The sequence below is a fragment of the Meles meles genome, chromosome 13, assembly GCF_922984935.1.
Source record: "Meles meles chromosome 13, mMelMel3.1 paternal haplotype, whole genome shotgun sequence".
In the NCBI taxonomy this organism is placed as follows: domain Eukaryota; kingdom Metazoa; phylum Chordata; class Mammalia; order Carnivora; family Mustelidae; genus Meles; species Meles meles.
This window is the reverse complement of record NC_060078.1, coordinates 76,541,299-76,563,992: the sequence shown is the minus strand read 5'-3', so window position 1 is coordinate 76,563,992 and position 22,694 is coordinate 76,541,299. Positions and strand designations below refer to the sequence as shown.

The 22,694-nt window shown below is 42.4% G+C and overlaps 1 protein-coding gene across 6 annotated transcripts in view; it reads right to left on the bottom strand.

The window, feature by feature from the left end:
- The window catches only part of INPP5F (inositol polyphosphate-5-phosphatase F), an 82,060-nt gene that overhangs the window by 5,303 nt on the left and 54,063 nt on the right, over window positions 1-22,694 (bottom strand). For 4 of the 6 annotated variants that reach the window (XM_046027999.1, XM_046028000.1, XM_046028001.1 and 1 more), the window contains 10 exons: window positions 22,353-22,532; window positions 21,387-21,454; window positions 15,630-15,754; window positions 14,793-14,870; window positions 13,583-13,703; window positions 12,231-12,359; window positions 8,333-8,450; window positions 6,417-6,615; window positions 1,279-1,350; window positions 257-330 (listed from right to left, as the gene is read on the bottom strand). In XM_046027999.1, the coding sequence (XP_045883955.1) occupies window positions 257-330; window positions 1,279-1,350; window positions 6,417-6,615; window positions 8,333-8,450; window positions 12,231-12,359; window positions 13,583-13,703; window positions 14,793-14,870; window positions 15,630-15,754; window positions 21,387-21,454; window positions 22,353-22,532 (1,164 nt within the window). Of the gene's footprint in view, window positions 1-256; window positions 331-1,278; window positions 1,351-2,531; window positions 2,735-6,416; window positions 6,616-8,332; window positions 8,451-12,230; window positions 12,360-13,582; window positions 13,704-14,792; window positions 14,871-15,629; window positions 15,755-21,386; window positions 21,455-22,352; window positions 22,533-22,694 lie in introns of those variants that run through there. The other 2 variants (XM_046028003.1, XM_046028004.1) reach the window with 2 other exon arrangements.

Sequence of the window (22,694 nt, the reverse complement as noted above, 5' to 3'; positions counted from 1 at the left end):
CCTCAGTCTCAAGTATTTAAACTTTCTTGATCCTTGCGTTAATCTTCACAAGGTAAGCAATTAAAGAAATAATTACTAGACCATATCATTCACCACTGATCTAAAGAATAGAAGAGAGTCCTAAGAAATAGACCAGTTGCACTACCAGTATCCTTTCCTGATTCCAGTAAGTCGTACTGCCTGCTCCAACAATGTGGCCCACTCTTGGAAGAACAGTATTTACTTTCTAGGACTTGGTTAGCATGTTAAAATTTACCTATTTCTATTTTTTCCAGGTCTTCTAGACTTAGTCGTTGATACTGGTTTACTTTATCAACTTCATCATCATAACTGGATAAAGGGAAAGGAAGTAAAAATAGGATTAAAATCAAAACTATATTTGGCTTGTCAGCTGAGACAAAACAGGAGTAACTTCTATGCAGTTAAAAATCTTCCAGGGCACAATATACTCTTGGGTAAGAGTTTAAACATTTAAAAACTAGATGAAATGAGACTGACATATATGTAGTTTAGTAGCTAAAGGAGAATCAGCTTATGGATCTTAAATCAGTTCACAAAATATAATTTGTTTTATAAAAACTTCTACAAAACAAAACCAACAAACCTAAAAGGAAGGCAAACACACACAGATACTGAAAGTATGTGTTTGTGATTAGCATAACAGCTCAATCTGCTGTCCAAACTCAAGAATAAAAAAATCCATATGATCAACGCCAATGGGCACCTGGGCCAATGACTTTAAAAAATTATTTATAAAAGGCCAGAAAGAAAGAATTTACTTAGAGGAAAAAAATGGATTTTGGTAAGGCAAATGAGCAAGTTTTTTTTTTTTTTTTGCTGGTGGCACTGTTAATTAGTAGTGTTTCTGGAGATCTGGCAGTAAACCACAAAAGTATAATAGTTGATCAGACTCTTATAACCAAAGGCAGGTGTGTGTGTGCATGTGTACAAACAATTATCTGCACAAAGACAACTATTTCATTACTAATAGCAGTAAAATGAAGTATCAGTGCTAAACAATGGAGAAATATGTATTGTATAGTAATAAAAAACGTATAGTTATTAACAAAGTATATGGAGTATATAAAAAGATGAAAAATATATAGGAAATAAGCTAAGTGCTAAAATCACATTCTCAAATTACCAGTGATGTAACAGTTATGTAGGCTTCCATGAAGTTCCTTAAAATATATAAAAGATTCTTAATGTCATGAACCCCAATAAGTAAATGTACTCATATTAAAAGAACCATTAAAAGCTTTAAATCAAGCAACTTACTAGGCCACGTAGTAGGCAGAGTTAGAAAGCAGTAACAGCACATCCACATCTCTGTGAGTAGCATCAATGAGGCTAAACAGACATGACACAGGGAATTAAATATTTTCATTTTCATCAAGATTACTCCTGTAGCAGAACCACTTAAGATGGTTTGGTGGGGGGAGAGAAAAATCACTGAATCCTACTTTTGAAGTCAGATGCATACAATCTATCCATGGGGGGCCAGTTTGAGTTTTGGGGGGGGGGTGTCAGGAAAGGTCTGCAGCTGAGAAGGGGTCCCTTCTCAGAGAGTGGTGGTCAAGGAGGTGGGAGGATTCAGGGAAGGAAGATAATTTCCAGGGAGAAGAGATTGGGAAGAAAGGAAAACCCTCAGGCTCAGAGGAAGAAAATGTCTAGATGATCTCACAAGACCTAACCATCAAAAGGACACTGCACGGGAAGGATATTTTCACACATATGTAGGATATGCATCTTTTGTAAAAAAAAAATTGCATAGATACAACATTTAGATGCAAAAATTGGGACCGAGCCCAAGTCACTCTATTTCTTACTCCAGATTTATCAATTTATTTGCCTTTTAAAGGACGAGTAAACATTTCCTTTTTCTGAGTCCGTTTTGCTGTATTTTCCCACCATTCACAAATCAAATAAAGGGTCAGAAACTAGATGAGTGTTGATGAATTCATTAAACGTACAGCAAAATGTACATTTTTGTAAGATTACTAAAAAATAATGGTTGACATAAAATCTACAAAACACCAACAGATAAAGCAGGCAAAATGTGAACTCAAAACTTCTAAGTCACGTAATATCACAAGGTGGAAATCAGTAATATCACAAGGTGGAAATCAATCTACGTTCTAATTAGTCTCAAAATTCCACTGTACTCCCTTTGAATTTCATCCCTATTTGCCAAGATTTACCAAAATGCTACTGAAAAACAAATGGAAAACAGAGGGAAAAATCACTTGTCGATGGGAGTCACATCCTTTAACTGCGTCAGGATGAGGTCACTGTCTCCTGCGTACTGCGGGGACAAACGCACCAAACTCGGAATCCGCAGTAATTTACATCAGCGGCACCTCGTCGCAGCCGACCGCCGGCGGTCTCACGCTAACGTAACACATTCGCCTCAATTTCCGCCCAAAATAATACCGAAAAATACGACGACTGAGACGCCAGGACCCGACAGCCCGAGGCTCCCGCGTGCGGAGCCCCGCACCCGCCCGCCCCGCGCCGGCCGCGGTACTTACACGCACGCCGGCCGCGGGCGCCCCCGCCGAGCCTCCGCAGTCACGTCAGCACACATTTTCACGGCACTAAGTCTACGTCTCCGAGTCAGCGCGGCCCCCCGCCCCCGCCCGGGCGGTCGTATCTACACAGTCCTCCGGGATCCTCAGTCACAAACACTATGTCTGAACAAAAAGCACTGGGCACGGAACAGGCGGTCAGGAAACAGCCCCCCACCCCCCACCCGCGGTTTTACTGGAGTCTCCGCCGCAGTAAAGAGTCCCTCCCCCCACCCTCCCCCGAAGCGCACAACGGACACGACTGTCAACACGGATGAGAAAAGAAAGACCCCCCCACGCTCCCCGCTCCCCGCCCCCCGCGGTCGCAGCTCCCGGGCTGCTCTACTCGTTCTTGTTCTCCTGCCAGTCGGGCATGCCCTCCTTCCACACGATGAACACGAACACCGCCAGCACCACATGCAGCCCCACCACCGCCACGATGGTCGCGTAAAAGCCACTGTCGTCAGGAGACATTAACAGGAGACTCTGGAAAAGGAGCAATTTGCAGGAAAAATACAAGCCCACAGGAACTTTAACCATCAGTCCTGCAAAAAGGAGGAAAATCTTGAAAGTTGTGGCCAGGCTGCCGCCTTCGGGCTTGGGCTCGGCAGCGTTGCCAGTGGCATTGCCCGTGGCGTTGGCGGGCCGCTGGGCGGTCGGCGGAGGCCTGTGGGAGCGCGGCATGGTGTCCGTCCGTCAGTCAGTCCGTCCGTCGAGAAGTCGAAGCTCAGTCAGAGCCGCCTGCACCCGACCTCGCGCCTGCAGCGACTGCGGCGACTGCGGCAACTGCGGCAACTGCAGAGCCAAGCCCCGCCCAGGAGCCGCCGCTCGCTTCCGGCCGCCCCCGCTGCCGCGGCATCCGCCCAGTGCGCATGCGCGCCCGCCCCCGCCATCCCGCCCCCACACAATGCCCAGCCCGCGGTGGGGCGGGGCGCCGAGGAGCCCGCAGTGTCCGGGACCCGCACCGGACTCCCGCCGGACTGCGCCCACACCGCGGGGAGGGGTCATCACCCAAGGGACGGGGGTGGCCGCGGCACTGCGAGCGACCCTCGCCTGCACTCACACGCCCGACAGCGCGGCTGCTCCTCTGAAAAGGGGGAAGTGGTCATCTACTCGGGGTGGAAAAAGCGGGTCCGGTAGAGCTGGGCAAAATAAGGAGTGGCCCGGTGCAGGTCCCGGAGGGCGGCTGGGCAGGACACCCAGCATCCTTCCACTTTCCAGGCTCCTCTCGGGACCCGGAGCGCGCCCCCAGGCACCTGTCACGGCCCAGTGTTTTGGCAGCAACAGGGCGCAGGGCTGGGGGGAGGAGCGGAGGGACCCGCAGGCCTCCGTGCCAGGGGCTGGCCGCGGGCGATCCTAGCTGAGCTCGGGGCTGCAACACAACAGGCCGCGGCGGCGGAGCCGGGGAGGCCCGCAGGCAGTGTGGGGAAGGCGCGGGGCCGCGCCGGGAGGGGAGGGCAGAGGAGAGCAGGCGCCTGGAGCGGGCCGTTGCGGTTGCGGCAGGGCTGCGTGTGTTTGTCAACTGCGGCCGGAACTGGTTTTCTGCCAGAGAGTTAAGCGGCTGCGACTGCAGTGCGGCAAGTCTCTGGCGCAAAATTTCCGAGGTCGTCAAAAACACCCAGCCGTCAAGAAAATTGTTAGTGCAATACTTAGAAAAAATCAAAATTCCAAAATACGACGAACAAAACACCAGCGTTTTAGATAAAGACAGGGTCCGACCCTGCAGCTAGCGGTACAAGCTTGCTCACTTGGCTCCTGCAAACCCTAGCCCTAGCCCCTGTAAAAGTTTATTTACCAAAACACGTAGCTCAGCTCGACAACAAAAAGACACAGACCCCAGTTGTTAAAATGGGCAAAGGATTTCAACAGCTTTCCAAGGAAAATATACAAATGGCCAACAAGCACAAGAAAAAATCCTTCCCATCCTTTGTCAGTAGGGAAATGCAAACCAAAACCAGTGAGATACCACTTCACACCCCTTTGGAGGAGTACAATTAAAAAAAAAAAAAAAAAAAAAGGAAAGGAAAAAGTATTAGCGAGGAGGTGGAAAAATTGGAACCCTCATACACTGCTCGTGAGAATGTCAAATGGTGCAGTCACTGTGGAGAACAGCTTGGGGTTTCCCAGAAGGTAAGCACAGAATTACACATGACCCACCAATTTCCACTCCTAGGTATGTACCCCCAGATAAAAACTGGTGTTCAACCCAAAACAGTATTACTATTTACAGGAGCCAGAAGGTGGAAACGACCTAAATGCCTACGGTGGAAGAAAACAGACAAAATGGGCTCTAACCACAGGACCGGAATACCATTCAGCTATAAGGAGGAACGAAGCCAGTCACAAAAGGAAACATGTTATGTGATCCCATTTATATGAAATGTCCAAAACAGGGACATCTATAGAGACAAAAAGTAGACTAGTGGTTGTCTGGCCAGAGGGAAAGGAGAATAGGGAGGGAGTGATCGTTAGTGAGTACAGGGCTTTCTTCGAGAGTAGTGAAAATGTGTCTATACTAAAAGCTATTGAATTGTATGCTTTAAGTGGATGGATAATGAATTTTATCTTAAAGGTGTTTTTAGAAACATATACACAGAACCCAGGAGTGAATGCGAAGGCAGCCCGACGGCTGGCTGGCTGTCTCAGGACCCGAGCTGGCACAGGCATTCCCAGAGCTGCTTCTCCCTGCTCCGTCAGAGTCAGCTTGCTCTGGGTCCATGGCTCTGGCTCAGCCGACAGACTGTACAAGCGTTCTGTAGCAACTCAGCTAACCAAAGAGCCAGTTCCCACATATCCGTTCAGGGGAAAACTGTCCACCATCTACAAAATATTCAAGCTTTTGCAAATGAAGAAAAATACCAGTGGCGAACTTAAAGACATTTTATCAGCATTATAAAGCATGGCAACCACAAGACGAAGTACAGAGGAGCTAACAAAGCGGGTTCTGGAACTGTGTAATCAAGATGCAGACACAGTTAATTTTGGAAATTCCAATGGATGCACGATACCCGTCAGAGAATCATCCACCTGAGACGAAAATGAAGTGGATCTGAAGACGGTAATTACTCTGTATCTGAAAAAGATCTCCTCGGGAATGAAAGGCAGAAGAAAAGACTGTTCTGAAACACACTGCTGGCTCCTGCTCCGGCTCCTCCAGGGCCCAAATGTAAGGCTCCAGATTGCCTGTGCCTCCCAAAGGGGCCAACACCGGGACCAGCCACAGGGTGGCAAAGTGTCTCCCATTATCACAAAGACACCAAGACGCTTGATAGGCAGGTCTCGGCCTTTTCTCGAAGACAACAAGCCAAACCATGACCTTCAAAGTCACTAACTCCAAAGCATCAGCTTCATGATCTATTCCATCCACATCACCTTGTCTCACAGCTTCAAAGGCAGCAGTTTCTAGTAAAACAGTAATAGTGGGAAACACGGGAGGCAAGACAAAAACTAGCAAGCAGCTAACACCTTGCTTGTAGCAAGCTTTAAATAGCAGAGCTAAACACACTTCATAGTTTTAAACTCTTCACCCAGGATACCAACTTTACATGGGAATTACAGGATCGGAAATCAAGTCAGCTGTGAATGGCAGTTCTACCATTTGGATTTTTAAAAAATCAAATATTGCTTTAAAGTATTTCTCTTCATTACTGTGTTGTTGTAATGCCCCCTTAATTTTGGACCCAAGGCGAGGGCCTCAGTCAGCTTGCCTTAGGGAGCAGCCCTGTATCTGAAAACTGCCACGCATCACGCATCCATGCCCTTAGCTTATGGACGACCACTAGTACTAATTATGACGAGACCGTCAGAAATTGAAGTGTCCTTAGTTACTAGAACATCAGTCCAACTCACCTGGGGTCACAGTCAATGAGGGCCCAGCCCCCATGGAACTTTTCAGCATCGGGCAGCAGTGACTTCATATAACTTTGTAGCAGCTGGCTAATCAGCTCCTGGTGGCTTCTCTGATTCTCCTTGTGCAAAGCCTCATGTTCCTTCTCCTTGGTGAATATGGAGTAAAGATCTTCTGTCACTGGAATGCCTTGCATCAAATCTAGAGTGGGAAGTGGTAATATCTATCATCATCTTACTTTGCTAATACATTTTTAAAAAACAGAATGTAAGACCTAAAACAACAGAACTCATAAGAAAACATAGGCATGAATCTTGGTGGTCTTGGCTATGGCTTTTTTGTTTTAGATATGACACTAAAATCACAAGCAACAAAACCAAGAAAAATCAACAAAGTGGATATCATCGCAATTAAGAACTTTCGTGTCTCAAGGGCAAGATCATGAATGGGAAAGGACAACCCACCCAAAGGGTAAGAGTATTTACAATCATCTGATAGGGACTTGAATTCAGAATATATAAAGAATTCCTACAACTCAATAACAAAGACAAGCCGGTTTTAAAATGGGCATGGGGGGGGGTGCCTGGGGGGCTCAATCGGTTGGGTGTCTGCCTTTGGCTCAGGTCATGATCCCAGAATCCTGGGATCGAGCCCCACATCCGGCTTTCTGCTCAGTGGGAGCCTGCTTCTCCCTCTCCCTGCTGTTCCCCTGCTTGTACTCTCTCTCTGTCAAATAAATAAAAAATAAAATCTTAAAAAAACAAACAAACAAACAAACGGGCATAGGATCTGAACAGACAAGCTAACTCCGTCGTGGTGTGGCATGCAGCTCTGGCTACAGGAAGCACTGTAATCCGTTCCCCACAGACGGGCAGGACAGCGAGACTGGCAGCTTCTGGGACAGAGATGCCGACCACTCCCCTAACAAGCGGAAACAGTAGGCCCAGACTGCACCTGGCCTCTCTCTCTCTCACCTCTGAAGAAATCCAGCTTCAAGATTCAGGTGAAGCTAATGTTGTAGACAGAGAGAGAGAGACAGAGCTTGGGTCTGCAGTGACATAACAGCAGCTCGGTCAATCAACGGAGGAAAGGTATCCTACGTTTCCCTGCTTAAACTGCTAAAATCCAGTTCTCCAGTCAACACAAATCCGACCTGTGGCAAAAAACCAAACTTCTTTACACTAGACATCTCAAATTCCTAAGTGTCGAGGCCCTAGTATTTCATGTATGACAAAAAGTCGGATTAAAAAAATTGGATTTAAAAAATATTCCCCAGAGACCACAGGACAAGCTGTTACTTTGGTTTTAGTTCAGAAGGCTCTGCGATTACTTTAATCCTATGAGGTAATACTTCCATGCAAATTAAATTTTAAAAATTTGCCAATGTATGTATTGCACTGGGCAAGCTACCCTCCATTTCCTCTTCCAAATAATGATAAGAATTTGTTAGGATTATCCCTAAATCTGATAGCCTGATACTATGTTCATTCATTCTTACAGGAAAGGATGCTGTGTTGTCCACAACAAGAACACATGATAAATGGGGGAAAGCCAGACCTCTCATTACATCTCGCAGCCCTGAGTAATGGAAAAACAAATTGAATGTGGAGTGTTCAGTTGATGAGGCTCTAGGCTACCTCCTTCCATACTCCAGGAACCTCAAGCTTTCTGTGACATGAACAGCAACCCGACAAATACATATGGAAATGTATTTGTTGCTTTTGTTGCTTCAGCCTAAAAAATTCGTCAGATTCTAGTCATGTAAAAATCTGAACTTGATTTCTTGGGTAAGATGCTGAATATAGAAACACAAGTATATTATAAAACACGAACTGTGTTAATGAAGTTGGTTTCTGTGAAACCCTAGTCACAGAGGAATAACAAATTTTAAAGAAAGAAAAGTATTTAGGTTTCTTACCTATAACAGCTTGCCTATAAGCATCCTTAAACCGATTCAGGTAATACCTATTTGCTGAGTTAACACCGTCTTTCATAACTCCTGCTAACTTCCTTTCTCCTGTCCTTGTAAAGTCACCCTGTCAAGGAAAAAGTCATTTTGACAATTGATTCAAAACACAAGAATGTCCCCAGAGTCAGTGTGGGCTTTTAATACAAGACCAAAATTCTGTAAGCTTTTATAATTTCTAAATAATGTAGTTAAGTTAAAATATCTACTAGTATTTGGCTGTGACCCAAGCACATCAAATAATTAAAGTGCTATTTGTGGCATCAAGTCTTCACTGTTGGATGGTGCTTTAAAGTAAATCCGCTCTCGGCAGTCTGTAGAATTTCTCTAATTTACAGGTCAAAACTTCCTATATAACAAAAAACAAGATTTTCAAGTCCCAAACTGGTATGATACTCAAAAATCACAAATTTCTGATGTGGGAAGGTGGGGACAGTGCCCTAGAGTTTAGTACAGTGGGATTTAACCAGTGTGTGTGGACGTGTGTATACGGGGAGCAGGAGCAGAGAGTTCTGTCCCTTGCTGCCCATTACAATCGCTGTAGAATGATCCAACGAAGATTTAAATGGTTTTGTTTTGTTTCTCTTGCTTTTCACAACAGCGTGTCGGAGCAAGTCCCTAGAGGGCAGTGACTTAGCTGGAAGTCTGTGCCACTTAATCATCTCTCCATCCCCCCAACCCCTGGCAAGCACCACAGTCTTGTTTTTGAGTTTGATTTTTTTAGATCCTTCATATAAATGAGATCATGCAGTATTTCTGGGAAGAACCTGAGAAGGAATGGCATTAATTCTTCTTTAAATATTTGGTAGAATTTCCCAGTGAAACCATTTGGTCCTGGGCTTTTCTTTCTTGGGAGGTTTTGCTTACTGATTCATCAAATCTCCTTACTTGTTGGTCTGCTCCAATTTTCTATTTTTTTGTAAGTCAGTCTTGGTAGGCTGTTATGTTTCTAGAAATGCATCCCTTCCTTCTAAATTGTCCAATTTGTTGGCATATAACTGTTCAGAGTAGGCACCTGTGATTCTATGTATTTCTGTGATATCAGCTGTAATGTCACTTTCATTTATAATTTTGAGTCCTTTTTCCTCTTGATAAGTCTAGTTAAAGGTTTTGTTGATTTTCTCTTCAGAAAACCAACTCTTAGTTTTGCTAATCTTTTCTATTGTTTTTCCTAGTCTCCCTTTCAAATATTTCTGTTCTAATCTTTATTATTTCCTTCTTTCTGCTAACTTTGGGCTTACTTTCTTCTTTTTCTAGTTTGTTGTAAAGTTAGTTCTAGTAAAGTTAGGTTGTTTGAGATCTTTCTTTTTTCTTAATGTGGCATTTATAGCTATAAACTTTCCCTTTAGAACTGCTTTTGCCACATCCCCTAAGTTGTGTTTCCATTTTCATTTGTTTCAAGTTGGGTTTTTTTTTTTTTAAATTTAACCCTTTTTGATTTCTTCTTTGACCCAGTGATTGTTCAGGAGTCTATTAATTTCCACATACTTATGAATTTTCTAATTTTCCTGTTACCGATTTCTATTTTTATACCACTGTGGTCAGAAAAGATACCCGAAACAATTTCTATCTTTTTGAACCTTGTTGAAACTTGTTTTGTGGCCTAACCTATCATCTGTCCTGGAAAATGTTCCACGTGTGCTTCTGAAGAATATGTATTCTGCTGCTCCTAGATGAAATGTTCTCTATACATCTGCTGGGTCCAGTTGGTCTACAGTCCTGCTCAAATTTACTGTTTCCTTATTGATTTTCTCCCTGGATGATCCACGGTGGAGAACGGGGTATTAAAGTCCCCTACTGGGGTGCCTCAGTCAGTTAAGCGTCTGCCTTCGGCTCAGGTCATGGTCTCAGGGTCCTGGGATCAAGTCCCACATTGGGCTCTCTGCTCAGCAGGGAGTCTGCTTGTGCTCTGTCTCTCTCAAATAAATGAAATCTTAAAAAAAGAATAAAATAAAGTCCCCTACTATTATTGTACTGCTATTTATTCTTCCTTTTAATATTGTTAGTAATTGCTTTATATATTTAGGTGTTCTGATATTGGGTGCATAAAGTCCTTGTACAAGGACTTCGAAAGTCCAATTTTCTTAATTAATAAAAAGCTTTTTTATATTTATCACTCAACCAAAAGATGAATTTGATGCCTGTTGAGACTTGATACAATTTTTTTTAATCAGTTTTTTTTTTAAAGATTTTATTTATTTATTTGTCAGAGAGAGAGACAGAGAGAGAAAGATCACAAGTAGGCAGAGGCAGAGGGAGAAGCAGGCTCCCTGCCGAGCAAGGAGCCCGATATGGGACTCGATCCCAGGACGCCAGGATCATGACCTGAGCCGAAGGCATCCGCTTAACCAACTGAGCCACCCAGGCGTCCCCGATAAAATTTTTTGTAAGAAATATCCTGAGGGGGGCACCTGGGTGGCTCAGTGGGGTAAAGCCTCTGCCTTCGGCTCAGGTCATGATCCCAGGGTCCTGGGATCGAGCCCCGCATCGGGCTCTCTGCTCTGCGGACAGCCTGCTTCCTCCTCTCTCTCTCTGCCTGCCTCTCTGCCTGCTTGTGATCTCTGTCTGTCAAATAAATAAATAAAATCTTTAAAAAAAAAAAAAAAAAGAAAGAAATATCCTGAGGAGTGCCTTCTGGTGGCTCAGTCGTTAAGTGTCTGCCTTCGGCTCAGGTCAGCCCCGCATCAGGCTCCCTGCTCAGTAGGAAACCTGCTTCTCCCTCTCCCACTCCCCTCCTTGTGTTCCCTCTCTCGCTGTATCTCTCTCTCTCTCTTTCTGTCAAATAAATAAATAAATAATCTTTAAAGAAAAGAAAAGAAATATCCTGAGATGAACTGTTACCTTGAAGGAAAATTAACATAAAACTAATGTAAACTAATTCCACCATTTCTTACTGGCCACAGAAGGAGTATTTGGTGCCTAGTAAATATGGTTTATATTTAAATTGAATTCTGTGAAGATTAGCTCTGTAGGATCTTCAAAAGACTTGTTCATAACAACCACAAAATATAATAAAACATTTCTTCAGCATTTACTGTGTGCCAGGGAATGGTCTAAGCCCTCACATGCATTAACTCATACAATCCCATGACAGTCTTTTTTTTTTTTTAATATTTTATTTATTTATGTGACAGACAGAGATCACAAGTAGGCAGAGAAGCAGGCAGAGAGAGAGAGAGGAGGAAGCAGGCTCCCTGTGGAGCAGAGAGCCTGACACGGGGCTCGATCCCAGGACCCTGGGATCATGACCTGAGCGGAAGGCAGAGGCTTTAACCCACTGAGCCACCCAGGCACCCTCCCATGACAGTCTTGAAGTGTGTCTAGTATTATTCAGTTTTAGAGATGAAGAGACACAGAGAGGTTAAGTGACTTGCTCAAGACTGCAAAGCTAATAAGGGGCAGGACTGGGATTCAAATTCAGCAGAGGCAAATATCATACTCAGGACCGTATTCTAGCAACAGACATGCTCTATCTGTGTAACATTTCAAAGACCAATTATTTCCCATGGAATTCCAGATTTCCAAACTCCCTTGAAAAACTGGAAGATCTAGTCACACTGGGCCTCTGTCCCCATAAGGAAGCAGAACAGCCCCCTTCCGAGACAACATATGCTCTTCCTTAGGTCTGTCCCCATTTCCCCCTTTAAGCTAATGGGTGGTCCCATTTCCTGGCCCTAGGAGAGTTGGAATATGTGACCCCTGCATGAGCCAAACGTTCCAGAAAGGAGTCAAGTTCATAGACTACCACCTGTAGCCCACGTAGCTTTCTCTCAAAAATAAGGTTGGTTTAAAACCCCATCCTGTGTCCCACAGAATGATCCACAAAAGCTGGCTGTCGGTCGGTGTTTACCTTCAGAGCTGCTGTCCCAGCATACTGTCTGCTAATGGAGTCCCCGTTGTTGGCCCACATTATCTGATAGATCCGATTACATTTCACCGGTAGTGGCTGTTCTGGGGGCATCACACCTAATTTTTTCAGCTAAAATTAACACATTGGCGGGTTAGCTGCATGTTAGGCAGGAAACCATAGCATAAAATATACACTGCAGAAAAAAGGAAGCATGTTCATGTACAATTTTGGACCCTCAAATAAAAGAAATGGTGTTTCCAGACTTTTCCAAAATTGAGCACAACTGAGCGAGAGTTTTATCAATTGCTACACCTGATTAAATAGAATGAAATATTTCACTGTCTTGGTGTCATTTTTAACGTGTAGGCTTATATTCTATTCTGTCTTTGTTTTAAATTTGCCGATGCAGTGAGATTATCAAAAAAGCCTCTTGAAACAACAACAACATTAGCAGTTGCAGAGCCATGAGTGCCGAGAGGGTGTGAGCCTGCGCGGAGGATGGGGTTCTGAGAGCTGTTTTTATACGAATTATCTCGTTGGCTCCTGGTAACAACCTGCTGCAGTCCATACTCTTATTACGTCCATTTTAAGGATGAAGAGATAGAAGCTGAGAGAGGCCGAGATTTCCATGGGGTCAACGCCGAATCTGTGGTGGACCCAGGGCTTAGACTCAAAACCTGGCTGCTTAGTGCACAGTGAGAAGCAAGAGACTCACCATCTCAAAAAACAGTCCCGAGCTTCCATCAAAAAAGCCCAGACCCTGTGCTAATAAGAATGTCTACCTGAGAACGCAACACTCAGGTGTTGTGGGGCTGGAGACCTAAAGGGGGACACTGAGTCACAGATGCTGGGACTGCAGGAAGCAGCCGCCACCAACAGGAGTGGAGGATAAAAGCTGGTTCTGTGGCACCAAAGTTGCCAACAGCTGCAGAGAAGGCGCCACAAGACAGGCGACGCAGCTTGTTCCTTCCTCCTCCTCCAGCCTTGCGGTCTTCCTCTGGCGCCTCCTACTGGCAGAGTCTCACACAGCGCCAGCTGGCTGAGCAGAAGGCGCCGCCGTCTCCTAGCCCCAAATGCACAAGGCCCGATGTGGAGCTAAGAGGAAAAACGGGTATGGCCACACAGGCCCACCGATTGACCACGTTGAAATGCTGGGCCTCACATTTTTGACATGAGTACTTAAGAAAATGCCACTTAAATCAACTTATTTCTACTGAAGGTTGTACTTTCCGGGTTTTAATGCAACTGTGTATGCTGTAAATGTTCTACAGAACGATTTTATGTACTTGTTTACATGTGGGAAAAAAGCAGAAATGAATCCTTACAATGCAGCACCCCCCGCCCCCAATTACCTGCTGTTCCATGACCACGCGGGCGATGGCGGCTTGGACCACGTTGGTGCGATCCAGGCAGTCCATGCAATTGACACGAAAAATCCCTTCTTGTTTACATATCACCCCGGCTTGATCGACCCTTTTTCAAAAATAGATTGGGATTATTTTACAATATGAAATACCTTAATGAGGTTTTCAGAAACCACAGTTCCTTAGAGTATAGCAATAACTAACCAGGAGCACTGGTTATCCACTTGTTTGGAATATTAGGACAGGCACTACTGAGCACTTCGCAGACACTGTTGTTAATTCACGCAATAAGTTGATAAGAAAGACGTTATTATCCCCGTTTTAAAGACAAACAAAAGAAAATAAAACCGAAGGGCAGAATGACTTGTCTCCAGTCTCCTAAGCAGAGCTGACACAAGCCCAGGGTATGCCCTTCTACACGTTAAAGCCAGAAGACACTTCAATTTTTTTTTTGAAGATTTTATTCATTTATTTGACAGACAGAGATCACAAGTCGGCAGAGAGGCAGGCAGAGAGAGAGGAAGGGAAGCAGGCTCCCTGCTGATCCCAGGACCTTGGGAATCACGACCTGAGCCGAAGGCAGAGGCTTTAACCCACTGAGCCACCCAGGCGCCCCCAGAAGGCACTTCAAAACACCATCTTGTCCCTTCCTTTTGACTGCAAGGAGAAATGCATCTCAGTGCATCTGCCTCAAGCAGACAAAGTCACTTTACCACTCAGTGAGGAGTCCTGCAGACGCCTCGTGTGTCTAATTTCTCTGTCTGATCAAATGTTCTCTCCAATCCTTTAATCCAGTCTCTTCTTCCTACAACTCCCTCCTGCTGGTAATTTTCATCTTCCCCTCTCTGGTAATTCTGAAATGCCTGCACACTGAGACCAAGTACCTCGAAGCCATGTTAGGGATGCTGAGAGAGAGGAGAAAGAGGAAACGCAGACCACGGAACAACGACCGGAGTTAAAGAACAGTCAGAGAGGGCGTCACTGCATCTTGCCTGACCCCCTGACACCTCTGCCCTGTTCTAAGCTAACGCTGCCCAAGGACGGCCACTCTCTTGGAAAGGAAAATGGGAACTGGGAAGCAAAACAAAAGAAAAATGTTTTTTCAGCTTGCTGCTATTACTTTAACACTTAATAGTACCAAATACATATGATTTCACAGACTAAGAGTTTATATCAAATTGACTTATGAAATACCTACCAACACCACTTCATGTCAAGAATAATGTCATAAATGGCATCTGTTAGTGTTTGAACATTCTCAAACTTCATTCCTCGGCTAAAATACATGCCAAAGGGGAAAAAAAAAACAACTTTAATAACACTTGTTTTTTTTTCAGCTTAAGATACAATATTTAAAGTAGCTTGGAAAAATTAAAATTATTGCTTTAAGTACATGCGGTTAACACTACTATAAATTACATGGGCAACTATATAAATGCTTATAATTAATCTGCATTGTGAAAGAAAATATATTGAAGAATACACCGAGGTGTATCTTATCACAGGTATCAGAAGCTTCTTTCCCCACCAAATTTTCAATACCTGGGTGGATGGACCCACATTAGAGCCAGGGTTATGACAAAAGAACCGGCTTTCAGAGTGCACACAGGTGAAAATTACCATCAAAATGATTCACTGATTATTATTTTTCCGGAGCAAACGCTAGTGAAGTTGATCCATAGGGAAAGAAGTATTACTAAAATGCAATAAAGACGAGACAGGAGAATGACTTTTAAGTAAGGGGACTCAATGACTTTTGCCAGGCTTGGACCCAAGCAGAAAGGAAAAGCTCCAGAAGTTCTTCGAGTGATAAAAGGAAAAATGGAACTCTCACGTTGTTGTGAGAAAGGACTAAGTATTTCAGGAACAATTAAATTTTTAGCCAAAATAAAGCTCATGTGAAAATCAAAACTAAATAACAATGACAAGAAGAGAGATGTCTTTCCGACAGGAAGATGAGAAGCCATGGTTGCCACGGCAGCACGTGCCGCAAACACCGGAACGGGTCAGAACTCCCGTCAGGAAGCCCTCTTACCAGTGCTCGTGGAAGTCAAATGAGACGTATGTGAGCTGTGAGCTGTTGTAGAGTAACACTTGCTTCAGGTAAGCATCACCAATGATTTTCTCCCTGCCTGCCTGGTCGACCAAGTTAATAATAACCTGTGAGAGTAAGGAAAAACAAATTCAGTTTAGTCAGACGTTAAAAACTCAATGTGGTTTTTAATCACTTTATCTGGAATTATGTTTTAGAAATATTTTATAGCCACAATTAGAAATTTATCCCTTCAAGCAGCCATTTTTTCCATAAAATTAGACTTTCGCTTGTTATATTTTGGTTTATGAGAATCATTTAGTCAATAGCATTAATAGCTATCTTATGCATTACGTATTTGCAATAACCAATTAGGATACATAATAAAAACCAGGTCCTTTATCATAACAAATATTTTATTTAGAATAATTTTTAAGAGAAATATATGAGATCTACATATGGACACTATAAAACTTTGCTGAAATACCAAAAAGAAAATCTGAGTAAATGGAAAGACACTATGATGCCAGATAGCAAGGCTCAATGTTGTAAGGATGTCAAGTCTCTCCAGATTAATGTGAATATTTAACAATCCCAATCAAAAGTTGATCAGCTCTTCCCATGGACTTGACAAGTTAATTCTAAAGTTCATCTGTAAGGATAAATATGCAGAAAAAGCTCTGAAAACTATTAATATAGGAGGACTTGACCCACTGAAGAGCAAAACATACTCTAAGTCTATAGCAATTAAGATGATAGTACTTGTATAGAAACAGAGGAATGACCCATAGAACAGGACAAATAGCCAAGAGACAGACCCACGTATATTGAGGAATCTAAACTATGGTAACAGGATAATTCTGGGAGAAGTATAGAATATTCTAGAATAGTGGGGAGAAACTTACTTTAGCCCCTACGTCTCATTATGCACAAACTATAGATGCATTAAGGACCTAAATATTTTTTAAAGATTATTTATCGATTTATTTGACAGAGATCACAAGTAGGCAGAAAGGCAGGCAGAGAGAGGGGGAAGCAGGCTCCCCGCTGAGCAGAGAGCCCGATGTGGGGCTCGATCCCAGGACCCTGAGATCATGACCTGAGCTGAAGGCAGAGGCTTAACCCACTGAGCCACCCAGGCGCCAAAGGACCTAAATATTTTTTTAAGTTAAAAAAAAAAAAAACTGGGGGTGATGTTTCCATAACTGTAGGATGGGACATGGCTTTCTAAGCATAAGATAAAAACCAAAAGACATAAAGAAAAAGATGGACAAATGTGACAACATGAATATTTAAAACCTCTGTAACTAATGACAATACAGGTAGGCAAAGAAACAAAACAAAAAGAAACAAAAAACTACCTGGGGGAATACACTTGTAACACAAAACCAGTAAGATACAAGAGTGCTATAAATTTATTAGAAAAAAAGAAATAAAGGATACAGAGGAAATTCACAAGAGAAAATACACAGAGCCAACAGGCATGAGGCTACAACTTTGTTAATAATCAGAAAGGGAGACAAACCAAGAAACAGACTCTTAACTATGGAGAACAAACTGATGGTTATTGGTGGGGGGTGCTAGGGGGGACGGGAGAAACAGGTGACCGGGGTTAAGGAGGACACTTGTTGGGATGAGCACAAGGTGTTGTGTGGAAGTACTGAATCACTATCGTGTACACCTGAAACATCACACCGTAGGTTAACTCACTGAAATTTAAATAAAAACTTTTTTAAAAGCCCAAAGAAATACAAATTTATAACAGAAAACTGGTTTTCACCTATACAGAGGCAAACATTGAATCCTAAATAGAGTCAGCCCTGGTAATATATGAGGAAGTGAGCACTGGGTCCCATTCTTGCTGAGAGTATAAACTGTTGTGATCTTCTGGGCAAGTGTCAAGATTCTATGCCTACTATTTGACCTAGCTGTTCTACTTCTAGAAACATATTCTGTGAAGCACATAGAGTCCCCAAGTATATGAACGTTGCTTTCTGAAAAATTTTTACACTAGCAAAAACTATATCCTAAGGGTGCATCAATGGAGAAATAGAGAAAAAACAGCCATGAAACATTAAGTGAAAAAGTTGCAGAATAGTATATATCGTACAGACCTCCACTGACTTAATTTTATAAATGTGTATTTATGCAGGTACAAGATGGTTTTTGCTGCAAATGACAAATCACTGACTCAGATCTTAGAACAAGAAGTCAGGAGGTTGCATGGTTCTAGAATTGCTTAATTCAGTGGTACCAATACCAAGTCTTTCCATCTTTTCTGCCATCCTTGGCATATTGGTCAGGGCTCAGGTTGGTTCGTTCAGTTTAGACGCTGCCGAAGCAGCATATCAAATCCAAACACAACCTCCACGGAGAGACTGTTGATTCCTGTATCTCTTTTTATCACAGCAGGAAGTCGTTCCCAGAAGCTTCCAGCAGACTTCCCTCACATCACACCTCACTGGCCCAGCTGCCAATGAACATACACAGGTCAGTGCCCAAACCGGTCACCGGTGACAGGAATAGTGGAGCCACCCTGAGTCAGACAGACCTACGGGTTCACCTCTCAGAGAGCGACCACGCGGGGCGGGGTGGGGGGCAGGCGGGTAAGGGAACAGTACTGGGGTACCGTTAGAAAGGGCGAGGTGTGTGCGCTCAGAACACACACAGATAAAACTGATGTGTCCAAACAGGTTTTTGAAAGTCAACACAGAGCAGGGATGAAGGTGCTGAGGAGGTTACTCCTTCGCTTCCTTTACACATCTCAGTACTGTTACAATTCGCACAATGATTATGGGTTACATTTTTTTAAAGTTTTTATTTATTTTTTAGTAATCTCCATACCCAGCATGGGGCTCGAACCCACAACCCTGAGATCAAGAGTCACAGGGCTCCTCCAACTGAGCCGCCAGGTGCCCCTACGTGTGATATTGGAATCGTGGCTTACTTTCTGTAATGCTAGTGATAACCCCACATACTGCTGATACCTGAACTTATTCACGGTGTAAAAAGTTCAAATATAGATAAAGGTCAAATCCTTCTTCACTGCAACACAGACCCACAGCCTTCCCCGGAGGTAATACGGGTTAGTGCTGTGTGCCCTTCGAGCCCCTATAAAGGTGTGCTGATATAAATGCGCATCCACGTGTGTGTGAGAACACAGATATGGAGAAGAATTACACGGTTCTGTTTTGTGGGTTTTAAAGGGCAACACACCATCTGCTGTTACAGGCTTTACTCACTCCACGGTGTGATTTCAAGATCTTTCCCTGCTAGTACACACAGATCTACATCTCTACCTCGTTTCCAAGCCGTTGTGTCCAGTGCTTTTCACGTGCCACTCTTTATCCGCTGACCTCCTGATCAACAGTCGGGGTTCTGTGACGCTGCAACCAGCGTCCTTAGAGAGACCTCCTGGCTTGAACGTTGGCTTCTCTCAGGTAGACTTAAAATTTTTTTGTCTTAGAGTCCCAGTTTTCCCGCGTCTTTAACAAAACTTGGCTTACATTATCTTCTTGTTTCAGTCATTCCGGTGTGCCAGTGGTATTACTTTGCATTTCCCGGATGGCTGATGACATGCAACTCCTGTCATGTGTTTATCGGCCTGTTAAATATACCTTTCCGTGAACTCTGCTCAAGTCTTCTGTCTAGTTTTCTTTCAGGCCAGACATCTTTTTGGGGAGGGGGGGTTTATAAGACTTATTTAAAAAATAAGTTTTAAATAAGAGTTCTAGATATGAGTCTTTTGTCTTAGATATATCTTTTTAAAATCTGAAATATCTTCTCCTACTCTGTGAATTGCTTTTCCATTCTCTTAATTGTGCCTTTTAATAAACAGAAGGTCTTTATTTTTTATTATTTTTTTAAAAGATTTGTTTATTTGAGAGAGAGTGAGAGTGTGTGCTTGAACCGTGTGAGCAGAGTGAGCAGGGAGAGGGAGGAGAGCGGAGTCCTCACTGAGGGGGGAGCCCGACACGGGGCTCAACGCAGGGTTCGATCTCACCACCCTGAGATCCCTACCTGAGCCCAAATCAAGAGCTGGTGGCTCAAATGACTGAGCCACTTAGGTGCCCCCATTATTTATTTTTTAAGTTATTTATTTAAGTAATCTCTATACCCAACATGGAGCTTGAACACACTCTCATTAATATTTTCATTATGGTTGGTGATTTAAGTCCTATCTAATTTTAATGCAGTTTCAATAAATACATGATAAAACCTCAATAGAGTTAAAAATTTAGTAAAGTCAAATGTATTATTATTTTTCACTCTGGTTAGTGCTTTTTAAAAATTTTTATTTATTTTTAACATCTAATTGCATATATTAGTTTCTATGGTGTCAGTAGCAAAGCTGATCAAACTTAGTCAAGCTTAGTCAAGTTTGATCAATTATACAAACATATAAAGATTTCTCAAGGAAAAGTGGTCTCCCTGAAAGCAAGGGGGCAGGCATTATTTTAATTAGGCCTTCATATTCTAAAGCCTGACCCTAGAAATCATAGGTGAATTTGAAATTGAGAAGTCATAGATGATTGTGTTAGCTAACTCAAAAAGGGACTGAGGTATTGCTTAGCACTTTTTAAGCCCTAATTAAGACCCAAGGTCAAAAAGGTGTTCTAGGGGCACCAAAGAAAGGCTGGGGGAAGGCCTCGGGACTTTAAAAAGGAAAAAAAAAAAAAAAGACTTCTCTCTTTTCTTTAAAACGTTCATGGTTTAACTTTTCCCAAAGTCAGAACCATATCCACCCGGAAATGATTTCTATATATAATATGTAGTACAGATACCAAAAAGCAAAACTACGGGACTAATGATCTAAGCATATTTTGATTGATAATGCCATTTGTAACAGCTGTACCAATTACATTCCCACCAGCAATGTGTGAGAGTTCTCATTTCCCCAATTACTTGTCTTTATCTCTTATTATCAACTTTATACTTTTTTTCAGTCTGAGGGCTTGCATTTTTATTTTCCTGCTCAGGCTGTCTTTGCAAGGATTGCACAAAATGCATATGTTAATTTTGGAAGAACTGACATGTCTTCAGTACTAGTCCTTCCTCCCCGGAACATGGTATTTTCTCTCTGTTTATTCAAGTTTTCTTTTGTGTTCTTAGTCATTCTTTCTCCCACTTCCCGCCTCCATATACATGCTACCTTTTTTGTCTGTTTATTAGGTTTTAGGTTATTTCTTCCTAATTTTTGTTGTTGTTGTTGTTGTTACTGTTAGAAAACGGCATCCTAGAGCATTACACTTTCAAACTGGCATTGCGGATAGGTAAGACTTACTGATTATTCTATATGAATCTCATCTGAAATCTAGTCAACTTACTGAACTTGGAATTCTACTCAACAGTTTTCACTTGATTTTAGCCTATAGGATCACATTCCTACATATGAATATGTAAGAAAGATGGGCAGAGAAAAGACATTGAGAGATACATATCAAGTTATCTTCAGGAGGTGGGACTATAGTTGTACTGAGAGATGCCTTTCATTTCTTACTTTAGATAATTTTTGGCTTGTGGTACCTAACTGACAGACTGATCTCTTATCTAAAAACAGTCTAAAGTAGCTGATTCAATGATAATTCTTCTTAAGGAATATTGAAAATACTCTTAGCTTATGTGTTCTTCAACTTCATGACAAGATGCCATTTTGCTTCATTATAAATAGTACATTGTTATTTTCATGAAATTTAAAGAAACATATATAATCATGGCTGAATATGAAGGAACATTTTATTACTACAGATCAAAGCCCACCTGTTTTTTGTAAATTTTCAGCTGTTCTTCGAAATGGGCACAGAAATAGGCAACAGTGTCCTTTTCACCTACAAAGAAGTGATACAAAATCTATTTTTCCTTCTAATGTTTGAGACAGAAATTAGTGTCTATTCCATCTTTACTTTTACGTTTCAATAATTTATTGACAACCAAATGTAACTAAGATGGTCCAAAACCACTATTTTAAAATAAAATGCAAAGCCAAAGATCCTAGATTCCTTTTTTCCCCAATCAGACTGCACTGGACTACACTGGAAGGGCACACTGTGAAACTAGGACCTTTATTGTTCATGCATCCGGCCTACTGTTAGAAAGAGCTCCACGTAGTTGATAGTAAGAGACTAAAAACCCTCCTACAGATATGAATATTAAAAACTGAAGGTCTACTGGGTTCTCACAAAAATATACTGAGTTTTGAGAGAAAATATTCTGTAAACAATTTTCAAAATCAACCTGAGTAATCTGATTAGACTGACATGACAGCTATTTCTGTGCTACAGTTGAAATACTGGAAGAAGTTAAATCCTCAGTATTTAAAACAAAACAAACCTTTCACAGTGAGACGTCTTAGTAAAGGCAAATTATCTATTTTTCGTAGATGCCATCTCCAGAGATTTCCTATTTTTATAATATTGGCTACATTTACCCTTTTCCAAAAGTAAGCATTTAAGAAAGTATTCTCCAAGGAAACAATGGTTTAAAATCTGTGAAATAAGCTATATTTTACTCTATTGTCAGGGAATTTTTTATTGTTAAATAACTTACTTAGGTTATCAATAATCATTTTTATTCCTGCAAATACTGTATCACTACTATGTTTCACACAGTTTTATTATTTTAAATGAAGTACCTAGCCCAGCAATCAAAACCCATCAAGTAACGAATATTTTTTAAAATATTCCCTCTGAAATCATCACTTGCAAACCGAGTAACTGACAAGCTTACTTTTGTCCAGCCGGGGTCGCGGATTATATCGATACCCAACCTGGCTCCAAAAGACAGGCACGGAGCCTCGTGTTTGAATAAAGGACAAAGTATGATTATGAACATGAATTAACTGCTCAGTTTCCACGTAATTTGCCACATTCCCGTTTTTATCCACTCCTCTCCGTTTGTAACGCATTCCTAAAAGACAATTAAAACAGAAAACAGCAACATAAAGAAGTGATTTAGTCTGACCAGATATGCTCCTTAACCAAGCACGTCTTTCAGGATAGCTTAAAGGATCTCATGTGCAACCAGCAGGCAGAACAGTAACAACTTCCCCCAAAACTCATAACGATATGC